Genomic DNA, 14,012 nt, shown 5'->3' with positions numbered 1-14,012 from the left:
GTGAGGTTAGCAAGGAGCCACGTATCAAACTCCATCGCAAGAATATCATATAAACACTCAAGTCGAACAAACTTGGCCCAAATCAGCACCGTTCACGGGCATCGTTTAAACATGTGATTGGTATCTTTAAGACCAGTATGGCACACCGAACAATGGCCATCATCAGTGAAATGCGAAGCAACTCTGTATGCATTCGTCATGAGCCGATTGTTACCTATAATCCGAAAGAAAAAAAAATTAACTTTCAGAATACCTTTAAAGCCATGTATGACCTTCCATAAACAATCATTGGAAGCCATGGTTGGCCCCCATCGGACAGTGTATGCGGAACTGATAGAGAATTGTCGGCTCGATTGTCCCGGCCAGCCAACCGTGTCACCACTCGCGGAGGCTAGAGGGCCTCGAGTGGCAGCGACAGTTATATGAAACAATACCCAGTCAGGATAAATTTTAAAATATATATTTTTTATATTTTTATGAATAATAATTTTTTAATGAATTAAAATGAAAAAAATAGACCAAAAAAATAATAAGGGATAAATTTGTGGTACAAAGGGAGTAAGGTAATAGTTATTTACATATTATATAATGTTATACTTGTAATTTTAAAATATAATATTCTCTATATTTTGAAGAATTAGTTTTTATTTAATATTTGTTTTAAACAATTCCAAATCGATATTAAGAAACAAACTCATTTAAAATCAAAGTTCAATCAAATGAAAATCTAAAATAAATTAACATCAATTCAAATAAAATGAAAAAATTACGCTTAATCTCTTTATTAAAACAATTGAATTTAAGGTTAAATAAATAAATATAGAACATATCTAATAATTTCCATCCCATAAACTAATAAAACCAAACAGAATGGCAATTCAGTAATTGTACAGAATCTCTAAATAAAGTAAAACATTTTCTAATTCATTGTTTTTTACATTAAAAAAAATTCACGATATGCTTTACCAAATTATTATATTAAAATTGAAAAAGAAAAGAAGAGATGAAAGTCCAAAACTTCAAACCCTCGGGGTTAAATAAAACGTAGGCAATCTGTTCTGGTAAAGATTTTGCTTTCTCTCTTGCTAAAGCCTGCGGCTTTGGTGTTTACTTGGCATATTAGTCTACTAAGTCTCCAACAGATTTTGTGAAGAATTGTTGTTTCAAACGCCGAAGGTGTGGGATTTTAAACTTTGGCAACACTTATATTTTTTTGGGTTTTGGTTTTTTTTTCTGTTTGGGTTGATTGTTGAGTAAAAAATTGCTTCTTGCTCTTAAGATTAATGGGTTTTGTTTAATTTTATTTAATATAGCTCTTGAGTGATATTTTTCTAAGTAAATGGGTGTAACAGTAACTTTTTTGGTTGATAAAGTAAGGGTTTTTTTGGGGGTGTTATTGTTAAGACTATTGATAAAGGTTGAATTGTTTTTTATTGGGTTTATTTTTTGTTCTTTGTTAGTTTTTCTTAGGTTGAAATAAAAATTGATCACTACTTAATATGCATATTTTTTGATGGCTGTTAGCGTTGCCTGAATGGAGTTTTGGAATAATTTCGAGCCGAGGTCTGAATTATATGATTCAAAGGGCTCGTTAAATGAATTTTATGTATAGGTTATATCATGTGGTCTTTACTGTTTTCTGATGATGAACTGAATTTCTAGTTGTCTGAAAGGATTATAGTCTAGCTGACTGATGGTTCTATGTTAGTCTTAGCTTTACCTCAGTGAAGCTTATGATTTTTGCTTATGATGCGTCTGTAGTAGTAAAGCTTACCATTTTGCATGTATGAATCGGTTTATTTATTTAGTACTATCTTTCATTGATGTTTGTATCTTTTCTAATTACATGATCCGTCATTTAAGTTGTGCATTGATTGATCAACTTGTTAGTTTACGGTTTAATTTTTACTTTCACATATTTTCTCTTGATGATTATCTGTGCTTTTGTCTTGATATAGATATCAATCTTTGTTTTTTAGTTTCAGTCTTTCTGGTTTTGAAATGTCTTAGCCTGCTTGCTTTTTCCATTGACACTAGTTAGGAAACCTTGTTTTAAGAATCTCATTTCTTCTGCATAGTTGTTTGGATTAAAATGGAACCCTGTACTCAAGTCTTAGCCCCATAAATACATCTTCCATCTAACAAACAAATGTTCTTCGGATACCATACAAGACATTTCCTTAATTCTTTTATGATGCTTTTCAGGTATATGTCAAAGTAAGATGTAAACTAATCATATTTCCTCTTATACATACAAGATTGAAACTGTTTATGTATATTATTTGAGATTTGTTAGCTAATTGATGTGCTTTGCTAAGCAGGATATCCTTATGGTGGGAAATTGTCTTATAACAATGATGTACTTTGGCAATATTATCAACATATTTGAGACTGTGACCTTTTAAGACCTGCAAGTAAATATATATATATATATATATATATATATGTATATTTATTTATTTATGTTTATTTGAAAGATACTAATAACCCTCTAAAATGTTTAATATTTTGGATTGATAGTTGTTGAGAGGAATTAGGATTTAGGGAAAAAGTTTGATTAAATCTCACATTACAGATATTTAGCATTAAATTGATTTAAAATGTATTTTGTAATTTTCTTAATCGTTTTGGGTTGATTTTATTTTCTTATTGTAAAGGGTAGAAGGCATGCCCTAGGTGCTAGATTCCTTATATTTCCTCAGTCACTAGATACAAAATAAGAGCAAAAAAGGCACTTGGTGTAACATTTATATATGTTTGTTTTTGTATGTGTTGTATATATTATATTTATAGGTTTAAGACATATAATTGTTGAACTCTATATTGCTTCGACTCTCCAATTTTCTTGATGTACCTGTGTCTGACACTCGTGTCTAACACATGGATATAGGTGTATGGCCTCTAAGGATCCTCCAAATACTTGGGAAAGCTTAGAATAATCTAACCATAACCATGTTAGATACATACATGTATCTGGCATACATACTCAGAATCAGAGTAACATAGCTCTAAAGATAGGCCTAGTTTATCTACAAAACAAGCAATTTTTTCTGTCAATATGCATTATTTCTTGTAGCTTGATATATTTTGTTGAATACTAAAATACTTGGGAAGTAAGGAGTTCAGTTTTATCCCTTTTTCTTAATTTTAAAGGTAATCCAATGAAAAGAAAAAAATATAAAACAAATTAGAGAACTTCAATGAAGCAAGCCTTTTGTCCTATCAACTTACTGAAAAAAGCTTGTCTGTGCACTTGATAATATGTGCAATGCCCGAAATTGTTTGAGGTGCTTTTATTGTCAGGGTGCGCACCTTGAAACAATGATTTGGACAATGTAATATATAAATTAGCTGACCCTATTCCCATATGTAATGGGGTGAGGGGAGGTAGGATAGTAGGCTGCCTCCAACGCCAAGTTGAGAGCAGCTTCCGTGGGAGACATCCGGCAGTCAGAATTATGAATTGCCCACCGTGGGACTCGGTCCCACGACCACAAGGTTAAGAGCCTTGTGCTCTTACCAACTGAGCTGGACGGGCAATTCAAAGGACAATGTAATATAATAGTAATATTTGCTTGCTTTCCAAATATTAGGGCATAGTTTTGTTTTCGGTGTTTTTACACCCCCAAGGAGGAACCGAGAAGTTTAGAACTGGAGATTGCAATTTCGAGATCTAACCTAGTACTTAGATTTGCTTGCTTTCTTAATGTTGTTATGGAGCTTGTAGATTTGATAACCTTACCCTATATAGGAGCAGAAGGAAAGCAAAAAAAAAAAAGGCTGTTTTTCATTTATGTTAATTGGAGCTTTTGTATACGTGCTAATGCTTTTGATTGTTTAGTGAGTTTTTATTAATTGACAAGGCATTGCATCTATGTTTGCTGGATACACTCAGAGAGAATAATGTGATTCTTACTGTTGTTAGGAAAATAATTTTTTTGATGATCTTTCTCCGTCGAACATGGCAACTGAGAGCCCGATGCGAATTATAGAAAGTAGCGGGGTCACAAAGTGGTGCTCTTCAAAGGATGCTCTAGTATTTGGTTCACCATTGAAGGATATGGAAGTGGAAGAGTTGAGGATGCTTTTGAAAGGGCAAAGAATCCATGGAGACCAAACTGACAAAGTGCCAAATCGAAGTGGTAGTGCTCCACCAAGTATGGAAGGTTCATTTACGGCTCTCGGCAACCTTTTGGCTCAACAGAATGCTAACCTGGATTCGAGTTTGGCAAGTTTGAGCAGTGTCATCGACGAGTGTGAATCTGAAGTGCAACTGCGCTCTCATCCGGCTTATTTAGCTTACTACTGCTCCAACATCAACTTAAATCCAAGGCTTCCGCCACCACTGATCTCACATGAAAATCGACGCTTGGCATGCCATATTGGTGGTTTCGGTAATAACTGGAGAGCAACATCTATGGATGATAGTGGCAATGGGTCCTTACCATTTTTTCGAACTCCACTCACTACACATAAGGAGGAAGTTGAGGATGATAGATCATCCCCTAGACAAGCTTTAGACAAGTGGGCTGTAGATAGTAACGAGCCTTTGCTTGAACAAGACTTAGCATCTTTCGCTGGGCGACACAAGAGTTTGGTTGATCTGATACAGGTATAAACCTGTCTTATCTTTTTTTTTTCATTTATTCTTATATTTACTTATTGGTTTACTATATTGTCCGCCATTCCGAATAGATGGTGGTGAGAGTCCGACATTGTCTTTATTATATATTATTGTCTGTCATGCTTCTTCTAATATAATATTTAGATATCAATGCCTTCTTACTAATATGCGCAGCATATAAATACTTGGAACTTATAAAAGCTGATCATCTTGGTTATAGACACCTAAATCAAATGAACTCTCAGCAATCTAGGATTTAGGGTGGCTAACACAGATATTTGACATTGAAAACTAACATTAATTATAAAATTTTGAATTTAAACAAAATTGAATTTTACTGGTAGAAAAATTATTAACATATTTTTGGGATATTTTTAAATAAAGTACCCCATATATGTTATATGTATCTGTATATAAAAATGTGCTATTTCCGATTACTTTTTAAATTGCTGCATGTCCAAAACCCATACTGACAAGTCCAACCCTTAGATACATCTGTATCAGACATTCGAACCTGAGTCATTGTAACATATATAGAGATCAAACAAGTGTACATAAAATTTAATAAACTAAAACTATTGATATGCAGTACCCATTTCAGTGGAACTGAAATTGAAGATTTAGCATTAAGCATCAGAATTGAACTAGAACCTATATTGAACTTAAGTAGCAAGAAATGTTTGATCTTTTTGTTTTCTGTTTCAGTAAATACATTAGAAAAATGTGATGTATCTTAGCATCATTATCTGTTTCCTTCTCCCTTTTAGGCGTTTCTTACACTCTTTCTTCCTTCTTCCTGAATTTTAATAAATTCATTATTAGAAAAATGTGATGTATCTTAGCATCATTATCTGTTTCCTTCTCCCTTTTAGGCGTTTCTTACACTCTTTCTTCCTTCTTCCTGAATTTTAATAAATTCATTCCTTGTACAGTTGTACTTTTTATTAGAGGTCAACATAAGTAAAATGGGCAATGGTGTTAAAATTCTGTACTTCAACTTGGCCATATTTCTTTCTCGTTGATGATGTGACATGCAAACATGATTTCTTTGGTCACATGGCACACATCATTCCTAAAAGAATATTTTTAATTGAAAAATTATTCTTTTGTCTGAGTTAATCAAATAACTATTTATGGTTTTATTTAAAAGAAAAAATAATACACATTAGCTTACCATGCAGGTTAAAGAAAAATTAATCCACCTTGGCATACCATGCAGGTTATTACCAGAACGGCTCATTGTATAAATTGAAAGGCAATATCTTTATACCATTAGCTATTATCCGTAAAGTTGCTTTTAATAAAAGTATATGGAGTAAATTCATTACAATTGGGATAGAGAACTAAAATCATTGAATAGAAATTGAAGGATCAAATTCGAACTTCAACCTCTGATAAATATACTCTATGCAGCCATGGATTGTCCTATGAAAGTTTGGTACAAAGCTTCTCGGAACTGGGTTTACATGTTTCATGTGCTAGTTTCTTTTTCAATATTAGCATGTGCTGATTTAGTAGTTTTCAGCTTTTTGCATTTGTATAATTGTTATGCTTCTTTTCTTGGTAAATGTGTAGGAAGACTTCCCACGCACCCCTTCACCTGTATATAGTTTGTCACGCTCGTCAGGCATCACAACAGCAGATGAACCTATAGATCATGATGTTAATGCAATCTCATCAAACTTTTCTTCCATCAATTCTTCAAAAGTACAAGAATTGATCTTAAGTTCTGTTGATGTATGCGTGGATGAAAGTGCCCTAGATGCTCATGCTACCAGTTTGATATTCCACAAGGATTCTTCAGAGGCCTCTATTCAGAGCTCATCATGTACTGAACAGACAGGGAGATTATCAACATCTTTGAAAGAAGATACAAACATGAAAGATACAAGGCTGGGTGCTGATGCATCTGGTGATGTTCCGCAGTCAGTTGTACTGTCCACTGTAGAGTCTAGAATGAGAAAGAAACAAGAAGCACAACAATCTCATGGAAGGAATGTGCCTCGAGAATATTATTCATCTATTCAACCGGCTCCCGCACAGCAGGCCCAAGAACTTGCAGGCCAGGCTATTTCTCAAGGATTGAGCCATCTGTATAGCCATCCTAAGTTCTCTTCTGTGGGGTCACAACCATTATTACATTCTTCTGGACTCACACCTCCCATGTATGCAACAACAGCACCATATATGACGTCTGGGTTTGCTAATTTTCAGCCATCTGGTCTATATGCTCCACAATACAATATCAGTGGATATCACATGAACCCTGCATTTCTTCCCCCATTTATGGGAGGATATCCTTCTCATGCTGCTGTTAGTCTGCCATTTGATTCTACTGCTTCTGGTTCAAGCTTCAGTAATCGAACTTATGATGCTTCGACTGGGGAAAGTACTCCAAATACAAGTGATTTACAGCATCTTGGCCATTTTTATGGGCATCACGGCTTAGTGTTACCACCTTCCTTAGTCGATCCGCTTCATATGCAATACCTCCAACATTCTTTTAGCAGCATATACGGTCCTTCTATTCAACATGGTCATTTGGCATCAACTGGTGTTACTGGGGGCCAAGTTGATCCTTTTGTGCAGAAAGAGTCAAGTGGTGCTGCATATATTGGTGATCTAAATCTTGAGCCTCCAATTAATGGGAGGCTAGGCATTCCAAATCCTGGGAAAGTTGGAAGCATTGGTGGTGGTTATTATGGAGGTCATCAAAGCATGGGTGTCATTGCCCACTACCCAACATCACCGCTTGCCAGTCCACTGATGCCATCGTCACCTGTTGGTGGAATGACTCCTCTAGGTCGCAGAAATGAAACTCGGTTTCCTCCAAAAGCAGGACCATATTCTGGATGGCAAGGACAGAGGGTCAATATCTTTGAGGATTCCAAACAACATTCTTTTCTCGAGGAACTTAAATCCAGCAATGCCCGGAAATTTGATCTCTCTGATATATCTGGGCGTATAGTTGAATTCAGGCAGTTTTCTCTATCAAGTTTGTTTTCATTCTCTATATAATATGTGATTATTATCTCCAGTGGAAGAAATAATTTAATACCTGTTTGACTTCAGTGTTGATCAACATGGGAGTCGATTTATCCAGCAGAAGCTGGAGAATTGCTGTGTTGAGGACAAGGAGTCTGTTTACAAAGAAGTCCTTCCACATGCTTCAAGATTAATGACTGATGTTTTTGGTAATTATGTTATTCAAAAGGTATGATTTTAAATGTTTATTAATTCTTTAAATAATTTACTTTCCAGAAAAAAATGAATGCTTTAAGTAATTGACTTTTCATGGGAATTGTAAAAAAAATTGGATAACGTATTTGTGATTGCCTAATTTTTTTTGTGTGCAGTTTTTTGAGCATGGAAGTTCCGAGCAGCGAAATGAACTTGCTGATCAACTGGTTGGAAATATGTTAAACTTTAGTCTGCAAATGTATGGTTGTCGTGTGATACAGAAGGTATGTGGAACTTTTTACTAGTATAATGTTTGCAGTGGTTGTGCTTGAATATTTCAGTGGACAACTCATTTTCATTATTTTAAAATGTTGACCCCCAAATGAAGAATCATTAAAACGAATATTATATTCAAATATCATGATCAGTTTGAAAATACTTAGCTTGTACTCAAACATATGCAATCTTTCTCCCCCCTGCTTTCTCTCTCTGTTTAAATATAATTTGCAATAATAGTCAAGAATGGGTGTGCCCTTCTGAGCCATACATTCTTTTATATGCTAATAAAATATCAATGTATTGAACAGTAAAGCCCTAAAACAGTAGGACATTCGATAAGGCCATAAATTATTATATTCCTAGATGTCCCCTCTAGTGGGATCTTAGCTTCTTTTCTCGAGGAATATCTATCTGTGCATTCAACTTATTGTATTATATGATAACATAAATCTGTTGCATGTATTCTGATGCTTTTTTTTTTTATAGAAGTTGGAGGTCTCATTAAAAACTCCCTTCATATTCGTTCCCATACTAAAAGTATGTTAACGAACATTGGAAGGAAGAAAAGAGTACCTCATATTTTATTAATAATAATACCCGATACAAAAGGCAACACGGAATATCCTCGCATGGTGATATACCCCATTACAACAAACACCTAAACCTCAAATACCCTCATCTAAAGCCACAATCAAATCACCATACTTCTAATTACAGCAGTAGGACTAAAACAACGCCACAAAACATAATACAAATAAAAGCAACACCTACAATCATATAGACTAAAACAAAACCACGAATGAAGAGACAAGATCTAAAGAGACTCGTCTTCTTTAGGAGCCCAAGAATTCGGTTTGAATGAAGGCTCTATCTCATGCACCATGACCTTGAAGAAGTTGTCACCAACCTTCAATTCAACCATTGCATCAATTCTCGCATCAGCCTTTGTGAGGACATGAATTTTTGCTCGATCAAAGGATGATGGAGACTGACAACTTTCGTCGATAGCTAGTAAAAGACCCCACTTATCCGTAATGTTCTTGAAAGTATCCCAATTCCATGCGTGAAAAGGAACACCCTCGCAAACTAACCAGACTCGACGACACTCCATTACCAAACTCTCTGACCAAACTTCGAAAATGGAGAACCACTCTGCGAGAATCTTTGATTTGTCGATTTTCACACTTCTCAATGAAGCATTATCTTCGAAAATCATTAAAATCGCATTTCCAGCAGCTCTCATTAAGGTGAAGCCAGTGAGGCCCTTCGCTTGCATTTGTCTAGCGAGATGACCAATTTTGACAAAATCCTTACACCACCCCACTAGACAATTGCTCAACACCTGAAGTTTTTCTTCATCTATAACACCTTCAACTTTATAATGATTCTTCCTGGAATCATCTTCCATCCCGGACTTTTGAAGAACATTTATCGAAAACTTTCTCCAATAGGAATTTCGAGGTTTGAATTTAGCGAAAGAAACATCAATTTTGCTACCGTCGATACTAGATCCATTCATTTTTGAGATCGTTCTCCTTGCTTCTTCGAATGATGCGAAGCGAATAAAACCAAAACGATCTCCTTTTAAATTCCTTTTATTAGGAATAAAAGCATCAAGTACCCGACCATGAGCAAAATAAAGATCTAAACCTCTTCCAATGGATCTTCTCTGGTAAATGTTCAACAAATAACGTGAAACATCCAGACTTGTCAACACTGCCCCCCTTTGTGATTGACTCCCTGGATCCTTTTTGTACACCATTAACAGCAGATTTACCATCACAACACACCGCTTTAACAGGCACCTGAACACTAGGAGATGCTACAGAAGTTGGAATTGGCAATGGCAGAACTGGAGGAACAGGAAAACCTCCATTCTTGTCAAATGCAACAGAATTTGTAACTACTCTTCTAACAGCAAGATTCTTCCTTGCCATCTCAATGTGTAAAAGGGACCTCAACTTAACGTCAAAAACCATTTTCTGAAGGACATCCTTAGCAGCGACTGCAAAATTTACAGTTGAGAAGAGAGCGAAGCCCTTAGGCTTATCTCCCTTGAAGCTCAAATGCGAATCTTTAAAACCCGGAAGCCATCTCAGAAAATTCTGCAGCTCTCTCTCTTTGATATCTTCAGGCAGACCCATAATGAAGATAGTGCGAACCTCATCATGATGAGAAGGGTTAGATGACAAAGAATGCGTTGCTGTAGTGGTTGGAGGAACTTGGACTGAAGGACTCTGCTGGAGAGAAAGGAGGACTCTAGCACCCGGCATGTGATAAAGACTGTTGAAATGAAAAACCCAGATATTTGACGAACTAATCTGGATGCACGCCCTGCGAAGGAGAAGCGACGGATGGCTACGAAAACCAGTGAAAACGGAGAAAAGGTCTTTAAACAAGATAGAAGCAGGAGCTTCTGTCTTTTAATACATCCGGCTAGAAGAAGTAAACTGAGTCTACGTATCACCCCTGGAAATAAAGTTCCAGAACAAGAGCTCAAAGCTTCAACAGCAGTGACGGAAGAAATCCACCAAAAGAGTCGAGCAAAAAGATAGAAGTAGCGAGCGCCTGATCTTGCCAAAGCTGCTCAGTGCAAAATAATGGAGAGATGCAACTAATCTCGACACTAAGTAAATGGGTATTGATCGCAAAAAGGCTCTGAACACGGTGGAGATGCGATGTCCAGCGAACGTGCAACTGATGGAGGCGAAAATGGTCGTGAGCGGCTTGTAGATCAGCGTCAAATAAGAGTCTTACTCGGAAAAACAAGCCCAGAAAAAGAAACACCTTGAGCCGACGAATTACCCAGTAAAAAACGGCGTCAAAACAGAGGTCGGAGTGTGGCGGAGGACGGCGGCGGCGGGTGGCGGATGACAACTGCGGACGACTGGTGGATGTTGGAGGAGAGACGCCGGGGCTCGTGGAAATAAGAAATTTGAAATTTGAAAATTGAAAACACCTAGGTTAGAGAGAAGCTGGAGCTTCTCTCACTAAAACACGCCTATTTTTTTATATATCTCAGATTATTGACAGTGATAATAAGCTTATTTGCATGTATTCTGATGCTAAATAGCCCTTTATTTGGTTAATTATGTTGGATTAATAATAACTGGTTATTCTTGTAGATATGCATATTAGTATATATTCCAACATGCATCTTGAGTTATTCATGTATGCGGAGATTGATTATTACTTGTTTGATGCATCCTAGCTATCTTCGGCCTTGGGGTCATAAAATAGTTGAGCATCTCTTGAAGTGTATAAAAATGGTAAATAGTCTGCCATCTTAAAGTGTATTTTTGAATGGGCTTCGGTTATGGTTGATGACAAAGCAAATGTTCATCAATTTAGTGCTGTTTTCTGACATTCTTTTTGTGTTCGTTTTCCAGGCGTTAGAAGTGATTGAGCTTGATCAAAAAATACGACTTGTTGAGGAGCTTGACGGTCATGTTATGAAATGTGTGCGTGACCAAAATGGGAATCATGTGATACAGAAGTGTATAGAGTGTATCCCTATGGATAGAATTGGGTTTATTATTTCTGCCTTTCGTGGTCAAGTTGCCACGCTTTCTACTCATCCCTATGGTTGCCGTGTCATTCAGGTAATATTACATTTTGTTCGTCTCTACAAGATCCAGGCCGAACATAGTCTTATTTTATATACCTGTTACGCCATGTTCTTATCATTTGCTGTTCTGTCAAATTTATGATAGAGAATTTTGGAGCATTCTTCAAACGAACTGCAAAGTCAATGCATCATTGATGAAATTTTGGATGCTGCTTATGACCTTTCTCAAGATCAGTATGGAAACTATGTTACACAGGTTCACTTTTAATTTCTTATTCGGTTTTATTGATGGCTGATTGGATAATTTTTATTAATGATGTATTTGCTTCTCAAAATTGAGCACCGTCTTTAGAGGGCCTAGAGCAGCTTATTTGTTGACCTGCTGTCTAGTGATTGTGAATGGCTATGTTACTTGGACTAGGACGTGAGTGTTGGATATGAGTATGTATCCGACTCTGGTATATTCAGTTTTCTCCAAGTCTTTCCATGTATTTGGAGGGTCATATCTCTATACCCATGTCTGGATATGTGTCTAACTCGGGTGTCGGGCATGGTATTTCAAAAAATGAAGAGTTGGAGCAACGAAGGTTCATGACATCTCTGTTAATGCTTTCTTATTCTTTTTTCTTTTTAGCTTCTTTTGTTAGTTTACATTTTCTATGACTGATATATCGGTAGTGTATTCTGTGGAAGTTGGCGGTAATTGAAATTTATCCTTGTCGATAATATTGACTATAGGGAAACTCGATAAAATCAAGTTTTCTTTGTTGGTTCCTAATTATATTTCTTTTGTACTTTTTAACTTAACCTTAGTTTCTGATCTCTTGATTGAAATAATCTTTCTGTTGCATTTTACTACTCGCAGCATGTTTTGGAGAGGGGAAAGCAGCATGAAAGAGGACACATTATTAGCAAGTTCACTGGAAAAACTGTGCAAATGAGTCAACATAAATATGCATCGAATGTTGTTGAGAAGTGCTTGGAGTACGGTGATAGTGCTGAACGAGAGTGTTTGGTTGAGGAGATCATCGGACAATCTGATGAAAACGACTCTTTATTGGTGAGTCGAGTAAAAAGCATTTATCACAATGTGCTTGTAGATTAAACTCTTTTCTGCTGGCAGGTTGTCAAATAGATAATAGCTCTTCTTTGTTCTTACCGAAATTTTTATTATCGGTGTTTATATAAAGCATTGCATACATTATGAATCATCGAGGGAACATTATTGTTTATGTTGTGTGATTGAGATATCTGAATACTTTTGTCCTATGTAAGACACTTGGAATATGAAAGTAAACTTTATGGACTTGCTATAGAGTGTATGATACCTTATGAGCATGAAGATTCGGGGATTGTCTAGTACTCTGATGTTTTTCGAGTGTATTATATTGCGAACTGAACATGTCTTTTTTGCTCGCAATTTCTCGTTTGGGCTTTTCAATGGTAGACAATGATGAAGGACCAATTTGCAAATTATGTGGTCCAGAAGGTTCTTGAAGTAAGCAACGATAGACAACGAGAACTATTGCTGGATCGCATTAGAGTTCATCTCAATGCTTTGAAGAAATATACGTATGGGAAACACATTGCTGCTCGGTTTGAACAAGTACTCGGTGAAGGTGCGTGAATTTTCTTTTCAATCACGCGCATAGATCTTAAGACTTAAGACGATCGATTGATGATAACTTTCTCTTCTTCCTGATGTTTTATCTGACAAAATTAAGATGAAAATAGTTTGTGCTCTTTTTTGATCAAATAAAGACTGCCTCATATTTCGTGTTGTGTGATTTCGGCCTTTTGTATTTGCTGTATTTTTATTTTGCTGATTTAATCGAAAATAATTGAGGTAAATGAACTGTCGTATATGCAGAAAGCGATGCCTCGGCCTCGGGAAATTAGCAATCAGTGGAGGAGAAGGCGCGAGCTCTTTATCATTGTTAGGGTGAACAGCAGCAAACAACAGCCTGGAACTGATGCAGGGCTGGTTGATAAATAGTTAAAAAGTTGGGGAATAAATGTATTTCTGTATGGTTTGAACTTTTTTGTGTATATCGCTGTATAGAACCAACAACTTGAAGCTTGCAGTGATTGTTTTGAAATTGATTGAAATTTGACAATTGCTTGCGGGTTTTCATTATGTATGCATGCATGAAGTATATATGTATGTCAACAAATGATGCATATCTACACACATGGACATTATTATATGTATGCATGTGTGTGTTTATATGTATGTATGGTCATTGCGTTTATGCAATTCCAGGCCATTCATTGTTCAATCAGTAGGAATGTAAAGTTTGATCCGTCTATTCGTTAATTCTAGTTATCCTATAAGGCTTTAGATATACGAACTAGCTCAAA

At 36.1% G+C, this 14,012-nt stretch overlaps 1 protein-coding gene across 1 annotated transcript; it reads left to right on the top strand.

Annotated features, from left to right (window-relative positions):
• Window positions 1–1,017: 1,017 nt before the first annotated feature.
• LOC120146847 (pumilio homolog 5-like) lies at window positions 1,018–13,765 on the top strand. Its single transcript, XM_039160339.1, has 10 exons — window positions 1,018–1,176; window positions 3,926–4,612; window positions 6,200–7,602; window positions 7,697–7,838; window positions 7,981–8,088; window positions 11,473–11,685; window positions 11,797–11,907; window positions 12,517–12,711; window positions 13,099–13,270; window positions 13,522–13,765. Exons 2-10 carry the CDS (start codon window positions 3,962–3,964, stop codon window positions 13,548–13,550), a joined length of 3,024 nt encoding a protein of 1,007 aa, XP_039016270.1. The 5' UTR covers window positions 1,018–1,176; window positions 3,926–3,961; the 3' UTR covers window positions 13,551–13,765.
• The last annotated feature ends 247 nt before the right edge of the window (window positions 13,766–14,012 follow it).

The sequence above is a fragment of the Hibiscus syriacus genome, unplaced genomic scaffold, assembly GCF_006381635.1.
Source record: "Hibiscus syriacus cultivar Baekdansim isolate YM2019G1 unplaced genomic scaffold, ASM638163v2 tig00002511_pilon, whole genome shotgun sequence".
Classification (NCBI taxonomy): domain Eukaryota; kingdom Viridiplantae; phylum Streptophyta; class Magnoliopsida; order Malvales; family Malvaceae; genus Hibiscus; species Hibiscus syriacus.
This window is presented reverse-complemented; position numbering and strand designations above follow the sequence as displayed.

Bases quoted from the DNA above. Each gene is read 5' to 3' on its own strand.
- LOC120146847 (XM_039160339.1), top strand. From the start codon at position 3,962: ATGGCAACTGAGAGCCCGATGCGAATTATAGAAAGTAGCGGGGTCACA. The intron at 7,839-7,980 runs GTATGATTTTAA...TTTTGTGTGCAG, and splicing joins GTAATTATGTTATTCAAAAG to TTTTTTGAGCATGGAAGTTC. The intron at 13,271-13,521 runs GTGCGTGAATTT...TCGTATATGCAG, and splicing joins TGAACAAGTACTCGGTGAAG to AAAGCGATGCCTCGGCCTCG.